Here is a 25,676-nt window from a genome sequence, read left to right as displayed (position 1 = left end):
TACAACATAGAATGTGAGTACAACCTATAAATCCCTCTTCACGCGGGTGTCGACTGCAGACGACAAGTTTCAAAAAAATTGAAAAAATTGAAAAAAACAAACGTAAATTTTCATGACCATAATGAATCAGCATGTAAAATGCATTAAAATGAGTACAAACAAGTACTTTATGTTGAAGCCTATGGCTAGCACGCAGAGCATTAAAGGAAGTCTCCGGCAACCATAACATTATGCCGTACATGTTAGAAAAATAATTTTCAAGCACGAATCACATGGTTTTATTTAAAACAAACTCATATTGACTATAAAAACGAATAAAAACAGTCGGCTCTCAACACGCGATATTCAAATTTCCCGCGCCGAAATTGTCTAAGTGCAATGACGTAATGGTTATTTGTGCTCAATTGTGGTCAGCCTTCATTGTATATAGTACTGGGACGTCATTGCAGTCGACAATTTCGGTGCCCGGGAATTTTGAATATCGCGTTTGAGAGACGGATGTTTTTATTCGTTTTTATGAGTTTGTTTTAAATAAAACCACGTGATTCGTGCTTGATAATTACTTTTCTTACATATATAAAGGCATAATTTTGTGATTGCCGTAGACTTCCTTTAACAAAATTGCTTGAACATTAATTTAATTGCTTGAATATTAACAGAATAATGAATGGGATATAACTGGGTCGAATTCACAAAGTAAACATTCTCTCATACACACATACACACCCCACCCCCACCCATCCACCGCCCACTTTTAATCTTTCTCTTCATCATTTCCATTTAAAAGTTCTCGTATCAATTGACAGGCAAATTCAATCGAAGAACGATTTTAAAGCCGTAGAGAACTGTCAAAACATTACGCAACAATTCTGCAACCTGTCTCCGAGTCCGATGACAAAGGATATGCTTCCAATTGCACATTATATCAAGGTCTTCGCTACATTTCTAAACGAAGAACTGAGGTTGGAAAAAGTCAAGTACTGCAATCAACCACTCTTTCCCATCCGTGAAAGTAAGTCTAGGCCTAAAGGTAACTAATATTATTATATTCGTTAGCAAATTACGCACCACTTTATTGGTAAATAAAACCTATTTCCTCATGTGATAACATACGGTCTACTACTGTCATGACTATAGTCAGAAGGGAAATTGGGGCAATTAATATTCCCGAGGTACTGGTCTATCACCCCGAACACACAGAATCTTTTGCGCACTTCGCGCGCACTGGCCCATCAAAATACCAAACCTCACCTTCGTTATTAGCTAGCTACATTAGTCTAAGGTTGTGTTCTCACTACAGACATGGGGTCTCGTACCTAGGTCCGAGTCCACATACAATTGGACTCAGTCCACGTTGATTTCGCGTTCTCACTAACACCAAAATGTGATGTAGGATCGACTCCACTTACCCGGATGTTATAATATCAAGCGCTTCAATGCATGACCATGACGTCACAAATTCTGTTCCAATGCATGTTTTGAGCCGAACTCACAGCACAAATCAAACTTTACTATAGACTATCAATTTGGAAAGATTTCCAGGCCCCCTGATATAGGCCTATTCCTTCAATCTATGGATATGTTATTTTATGATATATATGCATGTATTTGGAAAGATCTGAAATAAACAGCTCTAAAAACTGTTATTTTATATAGGCCTATCTAGCTCGTTCACATAGCGGTTTCGTTGTCCCACTGGCCTACTTACCGCTACGTATAATAGTAGTGGCGCATTCCGGGGCAGAGCCGCGGGTCGTTATGTGCGCAACCGATTTATTCGAAACCTCATGCTCACCTCCTGCCTTGCTCCAGTAGTTATTTCATATATTTTTTATAAGTCATCCATGGCCTTTAAAGAAAGTAATTCCTCTTAGAAGCAGAAATTTAAGTTATATTAGCTCGGTTATATCTTGCACTGTCACGTACGATCAATTTTGGGAAGTCATTTCCTGGTTTTGAGTTTAGGGTTGGGCGATATCGCCAAAAGATCGTACATGCTTGTTTTTTGGGTTTTTCTTCGTTTTTTTTTAGCTGATTAAATTGAAATAGCAGTGTTATACAAATGTAGTAATGTAAATGAATTATTTCTTGGGATAGGTATTCACATTTTATCATGTATAAATATTTACTGCTTTCTTTTTATTATTATTATTATTATTATTATTATTATTATTATTATTATCATTATTATCATCATCATCATATCTTTATTTAGGCCTATACTAAGTATTTTTAATTATGTGAATATTTGTGCATTTTCTTTTCTTATTTAATTTTGTTTTCCCATTTTATAAATCTATTTATGAGGAAGCAGTGTTTTTATTACTATAATTTATTAACTGTTATTGATTTATGTTTATGTGTTAATTTATTTTGGATTAAATAAATTAGACCAAGTAAAATAAAAACAAATAATTATGAGCCCCCGGGTAAAATTTCCAAACGGCCCGCCAAAATCCCCCCCATCTCGGCCTGCCAAAAATCGCTTGCCCCCCCCCCCCCTCGGGCCGCCAAAAAATCTTTGCTCCCCCCACCCTTTGAACATGCCAAATTTTTGGGATCCCAATTTGCAAACCTTAAATGGTCTAGAATTGTCTTGCGAGTGTAGCGAGCAGGAAAATTTGCATATTAAAGCGTTTACGTACTGTTTTTCCCAACTGTTTTTTTTCCAACAATTTTCAGACCTCCCCAGGGCTCATTATTGTTGCACAGCCCCTTATTTTGTTACTGTATTTTGAGAGTTAGATCCCCTCATCAGGCCCGTACGCAGGATTTCGTAGATTGCCTGGCGATCGGAGTGTTATCGTCAGAGCACCTCGGACTAAGGCCTATCATGCTATACGTGTAAAATGAGAGAAATACATCGGGTTGTTTATTTCTGATTTTGGTAAAGCACGCCGATTCACACGCAACACAACCTCTAAATCATCAAAAATACTAATTTTGATTGGTAATTTTAACTCAGTTTAGCAAAATGTACACCTCAAAAACGAATATTACACCTGAATATTCTTTTGTATTATACTGTAAAGCCCAATGTCGTTTTGCTTAATTCTGAAACTGGATAAAATCTGTACTATATTGCCGCGATGCCGTTGTTTTCACACTGCACGAGAAGCATGCTGCTCATCAAACTACGGCAAGCATCTCGAACGAACGATATATCCACTTTCCCCTCGACTTTTCCGCATAAAAAATAAATATTGTAAATTACATGAAATAAAGCATGTATAAATTTGTTCTATAATACCAGCTACGAATTTAAGTTGAAAATGCATGTTTAAATTTTATCATGGAAAATTATACAATGTAGACATGTATATTGTATAGGCCTATAGTACAACGACGGCCATCAAGGTTGTGCATACAACATTTCCGGTATAAGTGGATCGAGTCCACTTGTAAACGCGTTCTCACTATACTGTTTGATACCGCGTCCTAGGTACGAGACTACCTCAATGAGGTGGTCTCGATGCTACATCCTGGATGTAGGATCGAAACCACTTATTTCGCGTTCTCACTATGCTTGGAAGTGGACTCGATGCAGGATCGAGTCCACGTCCTGGTATCAAACAGGCATAGTGAGAACGCGCCCTAAAATTGACAAAGTGGTGATGCAGTGAAGTTTAAATTGATTTTCCTCTCGTACAAAATAAAGGTATTTTTGTGTAATACGAGAATATTGCCAAAAATGCTTCTTCCTTCTGTTCATGTCTTCAGTTCACCAGTCAAAGCAATTTTTGCAGTATCAGTTTGACAATATCATTTATCATTATCATCTCGATGTTCTTTTTAGAGGTGAATGTAAGTGCGCCAGTAGTGTTACTTGATGAAATTGACGTCACACAGTCGTCCTTTTGGATACCGTTACAAACGGCTCTCACACCTTACAAAGACGCACAAGGCAGACCGTTGCAGATGACGCAGTTAGGACTTGACTCCGATATTTTCTTCAATTACACTCTGGAATCAAGAAGTCAAAGAATTGGTATGTATGTTTGACATTATTATCAGCATTTCAAGTCATAAATCAGACAAAATAATTCCAGATATAAGTACTTGAATATCGAAGGTTGAGAGCCATCACCTGTTCCCACAAAATGAGCATAAAGTCGCCAGAGCACTATGGAAGACACAGTTCATTAATCATGACAAATTTCAATAGAAAACAAAAGACATTGTAGAGGAAATATTGATTTTTGAAGACCAAAGCAAGGAGCCAACTTTATACTCATTTTGCGAGAGCTGGTCATAGTGAGTTAAGGTTTTCTGGTTCTGAACCCTCGATATAATCAGCTTGGGTGTTACATTACCACATTTACACAATCTGTCAATCTCTCTGCAAAATCGGTGAGTTGGCGACTATCATGATGGTAGTGCATCACATGCAACTGTACAAGCTGCGGGTACTTCTTCAGCAAAGTTGAGAAAACTTTCTTGGTTTCTAGTGTGCCCTTGCCTGTTTCGATTTATTTTGATTTCAGCCTCAGTTCTATTCAGCTGCAAGAAACGTTATTAACCCTAACCGTGCCAAACATCGAAAACCTCAATTTCAAAAGCATGCACGGGCAGATATCCCACGTGATATTGATTGCGTCACCATGCAGTCATGTGGCTGGCCAAGCTACACCCCCGTGGCAAGGTAGGCACGTGCACGTCTCTAGCACCCGAGGGGCCGGTGGTTCAAAACCGCACCGAGAAGAAGTTTTTTCTTCTTTCTTTCTTTCTTTCTTTCTTTCTTTCTTTCTTTCTTTCTTTCTTTCTTTCTTTCTTTCTTTCTTTCTTTCTTTCTTTCTTTCTTTCTTTCTTTCTTTCTTTCTTTCTTTCTTTCTTTCTTTCTTTCTTTCTTTCTTTCTTTCTTTCTTTCTTTCTTTCTTTCTTTCTTTCTTTCTTTCTTTCTTTCTTTCTTTCTTTCTTTCTTTCTTTCTTTCTTTCTTTCTTTCTTTCTTTCTTTCTTTCTTTCTTTCTTTCTTTCTTTCTTTCTTTCTTCCTTTCTTCCTTTCTTCCTTTCTTCCTTCCTTTCTTCCTTTCTTTTTTCTTTCCATCCCCCTCGCCAAAAAACAACTAGTGCGTTAGGGTTAATGTATTATCTTTTGTTTTCAAACCGATAGGATCAACAGGTCGTGTGAAATTTGAGAATAATGCTGAGTATACAAATGTGACTTTCAATGAGCATAGTCATGATATTAAGCCAAACACCAACTACACCTTACGTCTACAAGCGTCTTATAAGGAGAGATACAGTGCTGATACCAGAACAATTTACATCAAGACAAAACAGTCAGGTTAGTTGTAGAGGAAAAGATAAGTATTTGTATAAAAATGTTGAAAAAAAGACCACATTAGGGATGAAATCAAAACTTGACCGTCGGTTCCGTCCGGTTGGAGCCAGTTTCTATTGTTCTAAACAATGGAACGCGGTTCAACCGCCGGTCAACCGCTTAACTTCGTATTTGTTACTTTTTTTTGTACAGAAAATATTGTGTCGACTTGGATGGTGGGGTCCATCATTATTGGAGTGACATTGACAATGGTAATAGTGGTCGTCCTAGTCATTCGTCGTAGCTGCTTCTACCGAGTTGTTACTGATGATACCTTGAAAAATAATAAAATATTGGTAAGTATTTGTCGAATATCGTATTTCACTGGAGTATAAGAGCCAAGTTTCTCATGAACAGGACAAAATTACTGAGAAAAAAAAAAAAAACAAATAAAAAAACAATTGCATTGGTCCAATACTAATACTTAACCTTACGGAACCTTGTAAGAATTATAAATTTCTTACCATTGTGAAATGTGTATTATTTATGTCATAAAAAGAGGTTGCTAGGGCCATAAAATACTCCTTTAATATCTTGTTTGAGGCGCTTGACTTTTACTTCCCGAGCTAATCGAGCTAAAGTTGCCCGCTGGATGTGGGTACAGTTTTGTTGGATTGCGTCTTCCAAGAATATACGATCATGAGCTTTTCTTAATGTAATTGCATTGTTCCTTATTTTCAACAGGAGAAAGCTCGAACGACTAAGCCTTTGCTACCATATTGCCAAGAGAATAGCGAGATTATTGATGAAATATCTCGATATATTCCCATCCAAGTGAAAGCAGAAGAAAGCCCCGAAGTGCCAGCTCTTTGCAATACATGCCCACAAGATCAGCCATCAACTCTGGATGGAGGGCCCGTACCAGCTTCGACTTTGCCAATGTCACTGGATATAGCTGAACTAATCCACCAATCTTCTCCCATGGACACCTCTGGTGATAATCAACATTGGGCGTTTCCTCACCTGTACAGCAACCATGGCAATGTGGTCAGATCGCGTAAAATATCGGAGACGGATACTCTTGCTTCTGAGCCGAGATCCCCTATTTCACCTTATTGTAACATGTCTGGTAATGCGGATGGCAATGATAAGAAAAGCGTCTCTCCAGATGTAGCAAAGATCGACCATACTACCAAGTCGTTGAATCATGGTAAGGAACAAAATGAACACGATGAGAATCAGAGTGAAAACGCGGCAAACGGAGAACTCTCCACCTGTCAATTCCAACACGAGTCCTACATTAACATGGCGAAAGATCAAAACAAAGAATGCCTCAACAATAATACCCTGATCTTACCAACTCCTTCCTCGGCACTGAATTACTTCATGACGACCGACGATTATGAACAAGATATAACAGAAAGTGAGAATGAAAACAATACATTAGATTCTTTGGACACTGCAGAATCAACTTGCAACAACCCCGTACTTGAATCAAATGTCACATGTAATGTTGAGAATTACATAATCGCTGACAAGTTGGGGTTCTTCTCAGCTTGTGACTTGAAGGGCAAACAGCAGGAATGTCCAGATGTGGGTGATTCATATGTCCAACATCAGTCGCTTGGGGACATGCAATTTGCAATCTCGGATAAAGATGATAACGACAACCATTACGACCATGACAACAATGAAGGACAAGGTGATGATTCTTCATATTGTCCGCATGCTTTCTTGAAGACCGTGTCCAAAGACTTTCGACCACATGATCTTTATCCGGAGATGCCTTCCACTGACTATTTACCTCGAGATCATTTTAAGCTCTCGCAGAATGTGTCCACTGGATATGTCTCACATAAGTTTCGCCCAGACTTACTCTCAGCTGGATATTGCCCACACGATACATTCCAAGTTGTCATGTCAGATTTGAAAAGCTCCTTGGAAGAAGACGCCTGTGCAGGTGCAATGATAGATCCCACCGATGCTTGTTTGCAAGATTCACATGGGAAAGTAGCCCGGAAAGAAGTCACACCTAATATGGAATATACAAAATTTTCGGAGTTGCCATTGCTTATGCCATCAATCGCCGAATCCATGTAGTCGGGGAGAAATACAATCAAATCACTCTTCTCATGTTTGAATCGTATCACCCGTACATTATATCTAAATACGAGCCCACTTGATCATCGACGTCGGGCTTCATGGTTCGGTTAGAGGACGTCGCTCTTGGGGGAAGACCTACCATTATATTCTTCATCAGATCTTTTACTTCATAGGTGCTGGGCAGTATATTGTATGAATTACTGAAGTAGATCTTTGTCAGTAGCCAGGTAGTTCTGGCAGACATTCGCTTAATCACACATTTCTTTACTAATGCTCTAAACATGCTAAATCAGACATGTCGTTTACAACAACCAGGAAAAGCATTGGCCCAAGTATGGTACCTTGTGGAACTCCACTAACAATATTTTTCTAGGAAGAAGATTCATTTCTAAGTAGGACTCGCTTCAAAACAGGAAACCTTTGATCCATTGACGGAGATTTCCCCTGAATCCAAGTTTATGAATATCCCAGCAAACACAAAACGTTTTCGACATCATTCGCAAAAGGTTATAAAAGGTTGTCAGAAAACGTTTAAATGTCGGGTTATATAAAGGGTATATTAAGGGTATAAAACGTTTTCATAACATTAAAAATCATTTTTTGATAATCTACTGCTCAGAAAACAAAAAATGTTTTAGAGAAAACGTTTAAATGTCGGGTTATATAAAGGGTATAAAACGTTTTAACATTTCAAAAACATTTTTTAACTTGATACAAAACATTCTAAACAGAATGTTATTGTGGGGTTGAAAAAATATTTTGCGAAAAATGTTTGCCCAAAATATTTGTAATAACGTTTTAAAAACGTTTTCATAACCTTTATATAACCCGACATTTAAATGTTATTAAAACGTTTTGAAAAGAACATTTTAAGAACATTTCTGTGTTTGCTGAGTGCAAATATTTTAACATAATGTTATTTAAGTGTTGACAAAATATTTGGCAAAAAATGTTTGCAAAAATAGTTTACAATAACATTTTTGAAAACATTTTAAAAATATTGTTGTAGTGTGTTTTCATACAAAACGTTTTAAAACGTTTTCATGACCTTTATATAACCCGACATTTTAATGTTATTAAAACGTTTTTATGTAAACCAAAAGCCAAAATATAACTTATTAAAAACGTTTCTAAAACGTTTTTGTGTTTGCTGGGATGTCTCTGGTATCAAATGTTTTCGACAAGTATAAATAACACCTGTTCCTACCAAGGTTTTATCCTCATAAGCTCTTGTACAATCGGTATACACCCAAACATACTAATTAATGACTTGTAAACAATAGCTCGATGATTTGAGTGGAATTGGCTAAATTTACTAAAGGTTAGACAATTTACTGTGACATTTGCACAGAAATTTTCAATTTCATTCTATTTTAGCCCAAAATGTAGGTGAAATTTGGTATTTGATGGGCCAGTGTGAGCGTAGAATTGTGCAATTTGACCCCCACTTTTTGTTTTGGGGGCTAAAAAGGGAGATGCACAGGGCAAATTATTGCTTCATTATTTATTCTATTGAAGATTTTTTAGGGACTGACTTCACCCCATGGAAAATATTTCACAAAGTGGACAAAATCCATAGAAGTAAGTGCATGCAAAAACGAAATAATATTATCTTCTTTCAAAGGGATGAAATCAAAAGTCGACCACCGGTTGACCGGTTGTTACCGGCGGTTGAACCGCATTCCATTGTTTAGAACAATAGAAACCGGCTCCAACCGGACGGAACCGCCCGGAACCGAGTTTTGATTTCATCCCTTGTGGGTTGTCTGTAACAATCATCTGTTCAGTGGGGATCATAAATTATGCTACATACTGCCAGTGACGTAGCCAGGTTTTCGGAACCGAGGGGGGGGCACAACTGGTAAAATGTACCGACTGAAATATTTTTGCCGACAAAAGTTGTGAATTGTTGACCCCTTTTTTTGGCCAGTGCGGTCCTCGAAAATCTAAAAAGTGTGTGTGTGTGTGTGGGGGGGGGGGTGGTTAGGGCAAAATTTTCCAAAAAAGTTCAGTGTTTTTACGTTATAAATTAGCAATATCCTTCAATGTGCTAACGTAAACAGCTAGAAAGGAAGAGTCATATCCAAGATTTAAAGTATTTGAGCGATATGTTCTTGATTTCTTCACCATGTATACAAAAAATTGTCTATTGTTGACCCTCAATTATTTTTAGCAAAAGCCCGTCGTCTACAGACGGCCTAAGATGAAACGACGGCAATGAAACACAGGCCCCCTGCCCGCCCCCCCTTAAAAAAAAAGCTGGCTACGCCACTGTATACTACGACTTGTTGTGCCCGGCGCCCATTGCGGTTTTGCTCTACATTTGGAAAAACTGACTCTCTTCGTTGCATGAACCTTGAAATGGTCACTTCATGTCTGATGAGAATACTTTCACATTCGAATTTCTGCCGGGAATTATTTCACTTTTAATATTTATCTTTTGATTCGGCATTTATACTATATAACTCACTATTACCATGGTTACAAATATTACACGCGTGGGTGACCAGTGGATCCTTTCAAGATTGGGGAAATCGAAACTACGAGTATAATAGACTTAATTTATATTATCTTTATAACCAAAAGTAAATAACTTTCCAATCTTGACCTTAGATTTTTGTCCATTGAAAGATCATATTTATCATGTCTATATAGATTTGCCATATGAATTTAAGCTTCAGTTACAGCTTCGTGACGTTATAGTGATACTGTAAAATCTCAGTTATCAAAACAATATTGTGGCATTTCTTGAAGAGGACGCCCTCAATTTTGTGTACGCTTGTAATGTACATTAAAGGCCCATTCAGTGATTTGCTCATCCGACCGATCGGAAAAATCATCAAAATTCAGATTTTGGTACATTTGTCATTGTCATAGATCTATGTGCTAATATTGCCTGCTAGTGGCTCAGCCGAAAGCCTTGTATTTAAGACAAAATAAAACATTTACATGTAATCTGTAATTTACTGTCAGTATATAAAGTAGCTACATGTATTTGAATGGGGCTTCAACTTCTTCAATACTGCCGAGCAGGTAGCAGTAGTGATTGGGCCGCCGAGTGCGAATATGTATTTATTTTGGAGGTTCGTGTTTGTTTAAAATTTTGGGACGTTTTTCCAAAATTTGATATTTCCAAAAAGCGACATGCAAAAGGCAAATCTTTGGGCACATACTTTGTTATTGTTAATACAGTTCATTTCCACATACCTACGTTACCATTTCGCTTGGGCGTTTTCAGTGCGTTGTAAGCTTACCATGAAATTAACGCCGATATCTGGACATGCTCCTTTTAGAATCTATGTCTGATCGTCTGGTTTTGCAGGCAACAAAATGCTTCAGATCAAAATCCTTGATTATCTTCTATGCAATAGTTCAATAGTTCCAAACTGTACCATGCGACTACCATCTACAGAAGAATTTTAATTAATTATAAGGCTGACTTGTCAGCTTTTCTAAACCAGGGGTGTGACTCACCAGACATAACAAGTGTTAAAAAATTTGTTTAAAAAAGTAAGTTAACCTTTTAAACCTTGGGGAATTATATAGCTTTCTGCTAGCTGTTCTACTGCCGCCTCAGAATCGCTCATCAAAGAATTATATAAAATCAAAACCAAAAAAGTATATTATATTCCCAAATTATATTCTTGATGAGTTCATTTTAGTATGGTCGTTGGACATTTGGACCCGTATCCAAATGTTGCAGAAGTGGAAGAATTGCAGCCGATATAATCCTTCCGGTTGTTTGCAGGTTATACTATGGAGAAAGCTCTCAAACAATGACTTGGATCCAAAGCAATGGGGTTGGAAACGCTCTGACACCGTACTAGCACTGGAAGATGCAGCACCACAAAGCTTGCTTAATTTTGTACGATGCAACTGTAAACTACCCTCCAGGAATCCATGTGGATACATAAGAATAATTCTAAAATAAAGATACCCGAAAGGTTTCTGATGACCACCGAATGGTCATCGGGTGGTCACCGGGAAAATTTTCTTTTTGCTATGGGTGTGCAATAAAACGTAGCGTTGGGTGTCGAGAGATGTATAAAACCAGTGGGGAATATATGTCTTTTTTTTAAAGTGTACATGATGTAATATTTTGTCCTATTTTTTTTATTGTCATTGTCAATTTGTTATTGTCATACGATGGAGTATATAAACGCATCCCAAAAAGAACGTACCCAGTTTGATTTTGGTCCATAAATCAAAGATGGGGTCTTAAATCAAGACCTACCAAAATCATGTTACAGATGAATTTATTCCGCACAGTTTGATACCTCATTTGTCCGAATCGATGCAGAATTAATGACACAGTGATCTTTTAAATGCAGTCACTTCAATTTTGCAGTAATCTCTGTTGATGTGGTAACTTCACTTCATATGTTTTACAGATACTCTTTTACTCGTTCCTCAATGTTTTCCCCTTCACTCTTCACAGTCCATATCTGGTATGTCCTCCTGCTGCATCAATGACTGCCAGACATCTGCGGCGCATGCTCTCAGCGAGATTTCTGATGCGCCCTGTCCTTGATCTATCGCTGCCCATATGTGATGCGATCAAGCAAAATCAGTCGGAACTCGGAAATATTAAATTTTCAGTTTCTTACAAAATAGTAAAAAGCATTTACAAAGCTGCATTTTGCAGAAAACTCCATTGAATTTGAACAACCAGTTCCAAAGATATGAGCCATTACAGAGTTGCCAAAACAATAGGAAAGAAAAGGAAATATTACCTTTGTTTGGCTATATCTCAAAATCAATATTTGCGAGTTCCGACTGATTTTGCTTGATCGCATCACATATTGAGTAGCAAATGAATAGGAATTTACTGCAACTTTAAAAATTGAGGTGATAGCATTCTAAAGGTCTGTGTGTCATCAATTCTGCATCGAATTGGACAAATGAGGTATCAAACTGTGCGCAATAAATGTATCTGTAACATACTTTAAGGGCTGGGGTATGAACGTTTGGACAGTATTTATTTTGGGACATTAGAGCACATCAGACATATCGAATTGCATTCTGAATACGAAGAATGTCATTCTGATATCAAATAATTTTGTTTTTTGAAATTCGCAATTTAATACACATTTTATGGCAAATCATTAAAATTGATATTTTGATATTTAACAGTACTCGAAGTAAACTTTATAAATCTGATGATTTATACTTAACGTGTATGTAGGTGGGATGAAATGCCGACGATCAATTGAAAATTTTGACTTTTTGTATTGAAGATATGGATTTTTTTCCCCAAAAGACCTAATTTTTTTTTTTTTTTTTGAAAAAAATCTATATCTTCAATATGAAAGGTCAAAATTTTCAATTGACGTCGGCTTTTCCTCCCTGCTACATACACTTTAAGAATATATCATTAGATTTATAAAATTTACTTCGAGGACTGTTATATATCACAAATTTGAAAAACATCAAATTTTTATAATTTGTCATAAAATTTGTATTATATTGTGATTGTCAAAAAATGAAAATTATTTGATAACAGAAAGACATGCTTCGTATTCAGAATGCAATTCGATAGGTCTGAGGTGCTCTCATGTCCCACAAAAAATACTGTCGAAACGCAATAAACGCTCATTTTAGATCCCTTAAGTTAAGTAGGTTTTAATTTAAGACCCCTTTATTGACTTATGGACCAAATTCAAACTGGATACTTTCTTTTTGGGATGCGTTTATTATGTTTTATAAAAAGTTACAGCTCGATAAAAGTAAACATGCACACAGGTGTATACAATGTCATAAAATTATAATTTCTGTAAAATGTTTATCAGAAATGTTTTTTAATACCTAGCTGCAGCTCGATAAAGTACACAGCTGGTTTACTGATATCAAGTTAACCAAACTGTATTATGCTTAAAAATTTACAGCTCGATAAAAGTAATATGCACACATGTGTTTACAACGTCATAAAATTACAATCTCTGTAAAATGTTTATCAGAACAATTTTTAATACCTAGCTGCAGCTCGATAAAATACACAGTCATGTACATTCTCAAAATGTGATTGCAAATTGCAAAAATTCGGCAAAGTTACAAACAAATTGTATTACAAAAAAATTAAACACACTTTTTATGAACTACTATATACATGATATACTGCTTAACATCGTACAGACAAATCGCCCTTCTATGCGTATGTATATACGCCCAGCGGGATTAAATTAGCGAGCGCGATTCGAATCTGCCGCTGCAAGTCTTAAAAGGGGTTTCCTTGAACATGGTGAGGATTTTGCACCTCTTTCACACCAATTAAAGGAAATTTTGGTCATAAATTGGTCTAAAAGAAGAGATCCAGATCAACAACACTGAATTTGTTATTATCTGTCCTGCGTGCAATTAAGAGGAGTAATCCATGCGTGCAGTACGCACTCGTTTCTAACTGGAATTTCTGACAAAATTTCGTTCGCGCAGCTCTTGCTTTTTGACTCTCGCCCACAGACGAAAGAGATACAGACCGTGTACAATCAGTCAAAGTCTCAGCATCACCCGATAATCATGATAATGAGGGCCGATTGTGCCACGAAATGCGACAGGCCAGACTGCTACGCACTTACAGCGTATTTTTACGGTCTATCGCATAATCGCTGGCGTGATTGTTAGACACGGCACGATCGAATCGGCCCTCATGAATATGCGAGAACTCACATCATACAATGCACGGGGACTTTGACTGGTTGTACGCGGTCTGTTGCTCTTTCGTCTGTGCTCTCGCCCCAGTGTGTGTATTAGGGATGGGCAGCGTTTTGGCCCGTTCTACTGGGTCAATTTTGCGCGGAGCACGAGAAAACTTTCCATTTTAACCCCAAATCAAGGTGATTATGTTGTGTAAAGACGGGAATATTTGAAATATATTTACTCTATTTTGCCCCCAAATCATGAATACAATAATAATATTCTAGTTAATTTTTGCCGGTATATTTTTTGTCGCCTATATTGTGCATCTGATCTTCCCGAGGTTTTCACCCACGAGTGGGCGAAAAATTGGGGAGAAATTGGGGCATTGCCAGCTGTGTTGTAAGGAGATACTTGCTTGAATTGTTTCTCAAAATAAATGTTTGATTGATTGCCACAAACTTGTTTTGCAGATAATTATTCTATCTCTATTAGTCTTACTTTGTAAGGAGCTTAATTTCCTAGTCATTGGTCGGGTTGAAACTTGAAAAGTATAGACATATTTTAAGCGCGGATTTGTAATTCTCACTGCACGGATTTTTATTCTCACTGCACGAACGTGCCAGGAGGCACGTTAAAATAGCCCCTGCGACCGCCTGTCGAGTTTTGATTTCATCCCTAAAGTGAGTTACCATAATCTAATCGTGAAAAGACGAGAGATCTTCACGACATGCATGACATGGTGGTTTGTGTCCTGATCCAATGACTGAGCAGGTCTGTGTATGTTGCGAAGTTGAAAAGTTTGTCAAAAAAATAAATTAAAATAATTATTATAAGGCATAATTCTCCTAGACTTAGCTTGGCCAATATTATGATCAAATCTGTCGCGTAGTTTGAGGCCGCGGGTGCAAATTATCAATTCTGTGCCGTCACAATAACTCAAGCACTGTAATACAGTGTCGATACTATTTTATTTGTGTCATCTCCCGCACCGGGAATCAGTGGCGTAGAGTCATATAGGGGCAGGAAAATAGCCGAAAACGGCTTGTGCCCCCATCATGGTCGGTGCCTCCCCCACCCATATGATGACCCACGCTACGCCACTGCCGGGAATCAAACCCTGGACCTCTTGCAATATTTGTAAAAGATCTCAGTCAACCACTGTGCCATGTTGTTCTTATTCGGGTCAAAACCTTTTTTAAAACCTTATTTAAACTGTTACTTCTTCCTTGATGTGGGTAATTTTGATAAAGTGATGCTAGCTTTCTCACTCCGATTATGAAATATAGGCAAATTTTTAAAATTGTATTTCCCAACGCTACAAACTTATATCGTAGATCTTGAAATGCCTTTTGTTTTTATGATGTGTATGTAGGCTGTGAGCCTGGTCTTACTCGGATGGAAATGCTGAATATGAACCTGACTCTAATAATGGTCCCCACCACCAAATGCTCTACAAAACGCACCTGTATCTTACTCTGTAAAACATAGGATGTAAGTGTTCAAAACCTTCAATATTGAAACTGTTAGAACATTAACTTTATGTTGAAACCTCAGAATAATAAACGGGGTTCGAATCCTCTGTCTGAATTCTCAAAATATACTCTCTCCTCTCTCTTTTTCTCCCTCTCCTCTTTATCTATCATTCTCTTTATCATTTCCATATTAAATCTCTCGCATCCATTACCCACAGGCAAGTTCAATCACGGAACGCTTTTAAAGCAGGTGAGAACTGTCAAAACATTACGCAACAATTCTGCAACCTGTCACCAAGTCCGATGACAAAGAATATGCTTCCAATTGCACATTATATTAAGGTCTTCGCTACATTTGTAAACAAAGAACTCAGGTTGGAAGAAGTCAAGTACTGCAATCAACCACTCTATCCCTCCCGTGACGGTTAAGTATATAGTATTGTTACAAATCAGGCGAGGGCGAGGTGGCCTAGTGGTCTCTTTTGGACCATTAGGGAGAGTTGAGCGAGGGGTCCGTGGTTCGAAACCCCATCCTGCCCGATCATTGTTGCTCACTCTAAATAGTTCCAGTAGGTTGGACATTTCACAATCATAATAATTCTCTTTCAGCTAGTAAAATATAATTGTGATAATTTCATCCACTATGTAGAATGTGCAGGTATACACAGTGGATGCCCGGCGTCTCGTGGTTCGAAGGGTCACGTAAAATGGCGGCACCGTGAGTCAGACGAGTCAAACCTGTGCACGTAAAAAGTTGCAGGCCTTATAACATAACATAATAGGCATTTATTGAGCGCCCCACAAAGAACGGAGCGCTTTACAAAAGAATATATACAGCTACACGAATCATAAACTAATACAAACAATACAAAGCATAATATATGTCAAGACAATTGGATAAGAGCATGATTAAAACTATTTGAACAGGTATGTTTTCAGATTTGCTTTGAAAAGCTGGAGTGCACCCGCTTCCCTGATGTCACGAGGTAGAGTGTTCCATATCCGGGGTGCACATGATTCAAATGAATGATCACCGGTACGTGTCTTGGTTTTTGGTTGAGATAGAAGTGTTTTGTCCTTTGATGAACGTGTGGCATAAGCAGATGTTTTAACCGAGATCAGTTCTTGAAGATATGATGGAGATTGTGAATGGAGGCATTTGAACACGTAGACCAGTAGTTTAAACTTGATACGTTCACGAATTGGTAGCCAATGAAGGAGACGTAGTATTGGAGCACTGGGATGGTCTCGGCCAACACGCATAATTAATCTGGCGGCCCTGTTCTGAAGGCGTTGCAACCGCGTTAAGTCACCTTCATTGGCACCATAGAGCAAAGCATTACCATAGTCAATCCGGGAGAAAATGAGCGACTGAACAGCAAGTTTACAAGCATCTTGTGTTAAGTAACGGCGGATGCGTGACAAATTCCGGAGATGATAGCTAACACATTTAATGATGGAAGAAATTTGGACTTTCATACTCAACGGAGGGTCGAATACGATGCCAAGGTTCCGCAAAGACTTAGTAGGTGTTATTGTTACATTACCAAGAGTCAGAGTGATGTTATTGAGTCGGGCAGCAAACCCTGAAGAAACAGCAACAAAGAACTCGGTTTTAGCCTCGTTTAGCTGCAATTTGTTTAAAGTCATCCACTGCTTGATTTCAGAAACGCAGGATTGTAGTTTCTTCAAGGCAAGTTGACACGCTCCGTCTACTCTCGGATCAAAGCTTATGTAAATTTGCGTGTCGTCGGCGTAAATGTGAAAGCAGACACCGTTTGCACGAAGAAGTTTTCCAATCGGGTGAGTGTAGGCATTGTATCCCTGTGGCACTCCAAATTCCATGATATGATTGTCAGAAAATGTACCAGATAGGCAAACTCTGCTTGAGCGATTCCTGAGATATGTATCAAACCAGTTCAAGGCGTTACCTTTGATATGAAAGGTCTCACGAAGTCTATTGATAAAAATGACATGGTCAAGCGTGTCAAACGCCGCCGAAAGGTCGAGCATTACAAGAAGAACAGCATGCTGTTTGTCAATAGCAGACGCTATGTCGCTTTTTACCCGGAGGAGAGCGGTTTCAGTTGAATGAGCTGGTTTATAAGCCGATTGAAACTTTTCAGAAAGATTGTTTCTGTTGATATGTTCATTTAAGCGAGTTGCCGCTGCCATTTCCATGATTTTTGCCACGGCTTTTATGTTCGATACTGGCCGATAGTTCTGTAATGTATTTGCGTCCAATGTTGGTTTCTTTATTATTGGAGAAATAATCGCCTGTTTAAGGGAAGTTGGAAACACTCCAGCCGTAAAAGACACATTAATCATATTAGTCAGAACCGGAATGAAGAGAGTTGAGTTCTCCTTAAGAAGCCAAGTTGGTATTTCATCAAGAAGGCACGACTTATTTGACAGTTTTTTAATAAGATCAGCCACTTCGTCACAATTCATTGATCTCAGCTCCAAAAGGTCACAACTGTTAGCTTCCAAGGGGACATCAATCTCCTCATTGTGGTTCATATAATAGTCAATACTTGTACTTATCGAAACGAGTAGGTGGACATCCCGGGCTTGTTACCTGCCCCTCCCTAGGACCCAGGGCAGTAGTAGTTGTGTGTACAGTGATGGTAGTAGATTAGTTGGTATTAATAGTAATCATGGTAATGTTGTGAAATGGTGATATAGATAGATTTACACTGTTGAGCAGTGGTGCGCCTGCTATAATTTCCAAAATTGATTGATTGATTGACATGCCATTCTGATAACACTTTGATGTTTTGCAAACGTTCATTCTACCGTTTCTACAAATCACTCTATTGGTCAATGGCAAACAACAAAGGACATTTTTGTGCAATACGAGAATATTCATGTGATTGATATGAAAGTCGGGTTATGTAGACTTTATTGGTCCTACCAAAAATACTTCAGTTCACCGGAGAGAAAACTATTTTTACAATTATCAGTTTAACAATAATATTATTTCCATCTGGATGTTATTTTTAGAGGTGAATGTAAGTGCGCCAGTGGTGTTACTTGATCAAATGGACGTCACACCGTGGTCCTTCACGATCCCGTTACAGATCCCGTTACAAACGGCTCTCACACTTTACGAAGACGCACAGGGCAAAACGTTGCAAATGACGCAACTAGGACTTGAATCCAGAATTTTCTTCAATTACACTTTGGAATCAAGAAATCAAACAATTGGTATGTATGTTTGAAAATATTATCAACATGTAAGGTTATACGTGACTCTATGCTATGATCAGTTCGTAATATGCGAGAATTATTTGGTTTTTGTCACTGCGCGAGTCAATAAAGTCCCAACTTACGCCCGCATAAATTCACAAATGCGTGCGTCAGTCTCACAATTATTATACGCAAAGCGCATTTCGCGTAGGTGCTGCGCCAAGCTGGCGTGTAGGCCATTCTATATCAATCCACGATGTTATGAGTTCCTCCTATTACAGGGTGAGTCAAAAAAAGTGCAATAGAAAAAAGAATCCATTTTTATTAAAGAACCGAGTTGAATCTTTTAGGTTTGAAAACATTTAATATATGATATATTCATCAGCAACCTTGTGTGAAGAAATAAAGGAATTAGCATTTACCGTTTTGTTTTTATGACACATTTTATAGCGATACCCAATTTTAATGTTTGTCCAAGAGACATCTAAAGTTTGAATGTCAGAGCACTCTGTGTAAGGTAAATTTGGAACAACTGCCATTTTCTTAACCTCGTTGGCATTGAAATTAAATGGAGCACGCAAAGTGTTATTGCCCTTGGTCTTTTATAAGGAAAAGAAACATTATTTGTTGTTATTTTCATTTTACTTTTACTTTAAAGATGTTTATTCTCAATCAAAAACATATAAATTTGTAGGCGGGTTTTTTCAAATGTCAAAATAAAATGCGCGTAAATTGAAGTGGAGTGAATTACAAAATATCCAGTAATTTGGACATATTGGGATTAAAAAAACTGGAGTTGGAGTCAAGTGAGGTATGAAGGACTTAAAGTAATGTTAGAAAGTTTGTTTTAACAGAAACACGTAATAATAATAACGCAAAAATCAACCTTTTAAGTTGATGTCCGTTTCAGAGCCAATACCTTTACCGTGCATTGTGTACTCTCATTCAAAATACATGGTATCTCGTGGACAAATAACGAAATTGTGTATCGCAGCAAAAGGACTTATAAAAATTAAACGGTACTCGCGATTCACTTCATATTTTCACAGAAGGTGACTTTTGAGTGTGGTATTTATAAAAATTTTCAATAATGGGAAAGTTTGACTTGGTTCTTGCATAAATATCGATTATTTGCTCTATTGCACTTTTTTTGACTCACCCTGTACAAGCTGATCAGAGTATATTATAAACTTGGGTATTACATTCTACGTTATTTACTCCTAACACTTACACAATCTCGCAAGCAAATTAATGTATTATCCATTGTTTTTCAACCGATAGGACCAACAGCTCGTACGGAATTTAAGAATAATGCTGAATATACAAATGTGACTTTCAATTAGCATAGTCATGATATTAAGCCAATGACTAACTACACTTTACGTCTACAAACGTCTTATAAGGACCCAGCAAACACAAAAACGTTTTAAAAACGTTTTAAATAAGTTATATTTTGGCTTTTGGTTTAGGTAAAAACGTTTTAATAACATTAAAATGTCGGGTTATATAAAAGTACAATAAGGACAGTTTTGTTGAAATTTTAAACAATGAGAATTGGTCTTCGGTTTACAACTGTACCAATGTTGATGAGGCATGGATGTCTTTCTGTGATCTATTCACCACTATCCTTGACTCTGTGGCTCCTCTTAAAGAGATTAGAATAAAAAATCATTCTGAGCCCTGGATCACAGCAGAAATTCTTGAGAGTATTCGGGAACGGGATAGTTGGTTGCGTAGATCACGGAGAGACAAACATGACCCCGAACACTACAATATGTACCGTATGTTGCGTAATAAATTACACAATGACATCAAAAATGCAAAACGAAATTATATTGTTGATAAACTTGAGGAAAACAAGGATAATCCAAAGCAATTGTGGAAACAACTTAAAACCCTTGGGTATCAGAAAAGTACTAAGGAATCTAACGGTATTGTTTTAGATGTTGAGGGTGAAAAGCTTTTTGACAAAAGGGATGTTGCGGATCATTTCAATCATTTTTTTACTGAAATTGCTTCCAATCTGGTTGGTAAACTTCCCAAACAATCTACTTTTGATTATAGTGTTGATACAGACACATTTAAAGATTTTTATAAGAATGTTCTGGCTGACTCCTTTGAACTTCAAGAGGTTTGCGAGGAGTTTATTTTTGAGGAATTAAACAGTCTTAATACAAACAAGAGCACTGGACTTGACAACCTTCCAGCCCGTTTTATCAAAGATGCGGCAGAGGCTATTAAAGGGCCAATCACTTTCATTATCAACCTTTCTATTCGGTCCGGCATTGTTCCAACTCAAATGAAATTGGCAAAAGTCATCCCTCTCTACAAAAAGAAGAGTAGGCTGGATGCAGGTAATTATAGACCTGTTAGCATTCTCCCAGTTGTCTCCAAAATTTTAGAGAAGGCTGTCTTTTTCCAATTGAACAAATTCCTGGTTGAAAATAAACTTCTTTATGAACTCCAATCTGGCTTCAGAGGATCATACTCAACTGACACTTGCCTCATTCACCTTCAAGATCATATCAGAAAGAAAAACTGCTGCTGGCTTCTATACTGGGATGATTTTATTAGATATCCAGAAGGCTTTTGACAGTGTTGACCATAAAATCTTGTGTAACAAACTGTCTGCCATGGGTGTTAAGTCCACAGCCTGGTTTGAATCTTATCTTTGTGATCGTAAACAAATTGTTCTAATTGATGGGGTTGAGTCTGACCCTCTTGTCATAACATGCGGAGTTCCCCAAGGCAGTATTTTAGGTCCTCTTTTATTCCTATGCTATGTTAATGACATGTCCACTTCTATTAATTGTATTATGTTGCAGTATGCTGATGATAGTGCTTTGATATATTCCGACAAAGATCCAGAGAGAATCAGTCATGTTCTTCGTGATAACTTGGAGAGCTGCAATAAATGGCTTATAGAAAATAATCTCTCTCTGCACACAGGCAAAACTGAACTGATTCTCTTTGGATCAAAGCGTAAGGTTAATAATGTTTCTGATTTTTCTATCATTCTTAACAATGGTCAAATAATTAAGTATAAACATACTGTTGTTTATCTTGGTCTAGAACTTAATCAGTTTCTTGATGGTGAGGAAATTGCAACCAAAATTGTGAAACAAGTTAATTCTCGTTTGAAATTCCTCTACAGACAAGCAAATTTTTTAATCAAAAAGTGAAGAAAATGGTCTGCTCAGCTCTTGTTTTGTGCCTGTTTGATTATTCTATTTCCTCCTGGTATTGTGCCATTTCTAAATATCATTCGATCAGATTGCAGCGAGCTCAGAACAAAGTTATCAGATTTATTCTGGGCAAAGATCACATGTATCATATTAACAAAGCTGACTTTCAGGATTTAGGCATTTCAAATATCAGGACAAGGGCTGAGCAGCTCCGTTTGAACCATGTTTTTAATATTTTTCATGATGTTTGCCCAAGCTATATGAAAGAAAACTTTGTCAAATTATCTCATCTTCATCGTTATAACACTAGGGGTAGCAATTTTAACTTCCAAGTTCCAAAAATCAAAACAGCAGATTCTGCTTCCTTTTTTTACAATGCAATCCATGATTGGAACACACTTCCCGAAAATGTAAAATTGTGCAATATAAAATCAAGGTTTAAAAAGATGCTAAAATTATCCTCTTAGACCACATGGTTATATAGTTTTTAATATTGTAATTTAGGTGTTTCATGTTTTAAATAGTTGTAATATATATATTTTTTCATTGTTATTTATAAGGACCCCTTTGGAAATAAGTCGCTGACTTTAAGGGATATCCTTGGCGTATTATCGTGTCAATTTTTATGTTTTAATTTGTATTTTATAATAATTATGTTTTTGTATAATGTTCTGTGCAATATGTTATTTGACTCTTACGATGATATGCTTAATAAACTCAAATCAAATCAAATCAAATCAGGTCATGATAACGTTTTAAAACGTTTTGTATGAAAACACAATACAACAATATTTTTTTAATGTTTTCAAAAATGTTATATTAAACTATCTTTGCAAACATTGTTGCCAAATATTTTGTCAATACTTAAATAACATTATGTTAAAATATTTGAACCCAGCAAACACAGAAATGTTCTTAAAATGTTTTTCAAAACCTTTTAATAACATTTAAATGTCGGGTTATATAAAGGTCATGAAAACGTTTTTAAAACGTTATTGCAAATATTTTGGGCAAACATTTTTCACAAAATATTTTTCAACCTCAAAATAACATTCTGTTTAGAATGTTTTGTATCAAGTTTTCAAAAATGTTTTTGGAATGTTATTAAAACGTTTTTATACCCTTTATATAACCAGACATTTGAACGTTTTCTGTAAAACATTTTTGTTTGTTGAGCAGTAGATTATCACAAAATGTTTTGTAAGGTTATAAAAACGTTTTATACTCTTAATATACCCTTTATATAACCCGACATTTAAACGTTTTCTGACAACCTTTTATAACCTTTTGCGAATGATGTCGAAAACGTTTTGTGTTTGCTGGGGAGAGATACAGCTCTGAATCTGATACCAGAACAATTTACATCAAGACGAGCTCAGACAGTCAGGTTAGTTATAGAAGCCAAGATAAAGTATCATATTGAAAACGATCTCATCATTTAAACTATAATTGAAGACCGAATTAAAAAGACCAGTTTGCGTGTGACGTCCTGTAAACTAGACCAAAAATACTGTACTGCACAGGTCAGCAACCAATCAAGCCGCGCCTTTGCCCTGACGTCAGACACAAACTAGTCTTGTTAATGACGATAAGCATCAAAGATCATTTTAATCGGATCAAATTTGATACGTGCGAACATGGCAAAAAGTGGCCCAGCACGGGCGATTAAAAGGAAAGAAACCAAGGAATGTTTTTCTGTTAGTCAGGATATTACTGATTCTACTGCATATCAACTTACGCCATGACCCCCTTTTTGTTCTGAAAAGCAAAAATGCAATTGCTAATCATGAAGGTCAATTTTACGTGATGCAAACTTGATATTCGCGAAAATGTCAAAAGTGGCCTAACTCGTTCTCTGCACATTTTAATTAATTGAGCATATCGTTTGATCCCGAACTATAGTAAAGAAACCAAGTAAAGATATTTGGTTAGCCAAAGTGTTACTGATTCCACTGCATATAACATTGTTGTCATGATCTCTTTATCTTATTCCAAAAAAGCGAAATTGCAATTGTATAACTTTTTTACAGTCTGTTATATTGTAGACTACATATTCCTTTCCCTTGCTCTTTACCATTCAGCACCACAAAATAAACTAGAAGGCTATATATTTGTACACAAATACGGCTATACCCGCATGTTATCGGTTTACACAAACTTACAGTGCTTATTTGCTGAGGACTTAGGTTGCTGTTGTCAGTCTCTCTAATTCACAGTGAAGCTATGCAATTTAATAGATTGAAATTCACAATATGCAATTTGATTAGGGAAAGCTATTCAGAGGGAGTATGTAAATTAAATGGAACAGCCATTTCAGAGGGAGTATGTAAATTAAATGGAACAGCTATTTTGGGATCATTTCAGAGGGAGTATGTAAATTAAATGGAACAGCCTATTTTGTGGCCATTTCAGAGGGAGTATGTAAATTAAATAGAACAGCCAATGGGTATGTAATTTAACTGGAACAGCCTTAACGTTTATGTTATCTATATTATAATTACGCTATTGTCTGTTAATCTGTTTAGTCCTATACGTGTATGGGGTGGGATGGGATGGGCGTTATTAACTGTATAATTCTCAGGTGCAATCTGTGTACAAACTATGAGCCCTGAAGCTGCTTTATTTGATGACAAACGGACGGCCCTTTTTTAACATTTGGGGACCATAATATTTGACTTATGAGGCTCATGTACATATGTTGAAGTATAATTCTCAAGTGCTATCAGTAGACTCAAGCTGGGCACTGCAGCTGCTTTATTTACTGAGTAACGGCTGGCCCTATGTTTTAGCGTTTTGGGCCCTGGGGCCAATGGTGTGACATACGGGGCTCATCAATTCTCAGGTGTAATCTGTGTACAAACTCTGAGCTCTAAAGTTGCTTTATTTGATGAAAAACGGCCGGGCCTTTGCTTTACCATTTGGGGCCCAGGGCCCATAATATTTGACTTATGGGGCTCATGTGCGTATGTTGAAATATAATTCTCAAGTGCTATCAGCAGACTCAAGCTGGACATTGTAGCTGCTTTCTTTATTGAATAACGACCGGCCCTATGTTTTAGCTTTTGGGGCCCTGGGGCCCATATTATGTGACGCATGGGGTCTCATATATACATATAACAATATAATGCTAAAGACCTATTAGTGTACCAAATCTGAACCCTGTAGCTCCTTTATTTGCTGAGAAACGACCGGCCCTTTGTTTTAACATTTGGGCCTCTGGGGCCCTAGACTTAATTAAACATCTGGGCCAGAATAGGCAAAAGGCAATTTTCAACTTAGGGCCCATACATGTGCCACATATGAGCTCTAGTGCCCTTGTAGTTTTATAACTAGCCTTGTCAATCTGTTGCCCCTTATTTTAACATTTGGGGCCCTGGGGCCCATAATATATAACATGTGGGGCTTATGTATACTTGTATATATAGAGTACCACTGGATCTATCACTGAACCAACTCAGGGCCCTGAGGCTGCTTCATTTAATGAGAAACAGCATGCTTTGTATTTTTACATTTGGGCCCCTGGGGCCCGTGACCTTTGACCTCTGGGGCCAAGATGGGCAAAGGATAAATCTACGGGGTAGGGCCCATAAATGTACCACATATGGGCCTTGGGGCCCTTGTAGTTTTAGCGCTATCCCTGTCAATCTGTTGCCCCTTATTTTAACAGTTGGGGCCCTGGGGCCCATAATATATGACATGTGGGGCTCATGTATACTTGTATATATAGAGTACCCCTGGGGCTATCATTGTACCAACTCAGGGCCCTGAGGCTGCTTCATTTGATGAGAAACGGCATGCTTTGTATTTTTACATTTGGGCCCCTGGGGCCCGTG

The 25,676-nt window shown here is 37.4% G+C and overlaps 1 protein-coding gene and 1 long non-coding RNA gene across 2 annotated transcripts in view; both read left to right on the top strand.

Moving 5' to 3' along the window:
• The window catches only part of LOC140151941 (uncharacterized), a 4,084-nt gene extending 102 nt beyond the window's left edge, over positions 1 to 3,982 (top strand). Inside the window, exons 1-3 of the long non-coding RNA XR_011859005.1 lie at positions 1 to 13; positions 807 to 1,012; positions 3,797 to 3,982. The exon at positions 1 to 13 is cut by the window's left edge and continues 102 nt beyond it. This is a non-coding gene — a long non-coding RNA (uncharacterized lncRNA). The remainder of the gene's footprint in view (positions 14 to 806; positions 1,013 to 3,796) is intronic.
• Positions 3,983 to 4,560: 578 nt separating this feature from the next.
• Positions 4,561 to 7,824, top strand: LOC140152335 (uncharacterized). The gene is made up of 4 exons (XM_072174638.1): positions 4,561 to 4,642; positions 5,112 to 5,285; positions 5,475 to 5,617; positions 6,006 to 7,824. Exons 1-4 carry the CDS (start codon positions 4,561 to 4,563, stop codon positions 7,359 to 7,361), a joined length of 1,755 nt encoding a protein of 584 aa, XP_072030739.1. The 3' UTR covers positions 7,362 to 7,824.
• Positions 7,825 to 25,676: the final 17,852 nt, after the last annotated feature.

Source organism: Amphiura filiformis, chromosome 5, assembly GCF_039555335.1.
Source record: "Amphiura filiformis chromosome 5, Afil_fr2py, whole genome shotgun sequence".
In the NCBI taxonomy this organism is placed as follows: domain Eukaryota; kingdom Metazoa; phylum Echinodermata; class Ophiuroidea; order Amphilepidida; family Amphiuridae; genus Amphiura; species Amphiura filiformis.
This window is presented reverse-complemented; position numbering and strand designations above follow the sequence as displayed.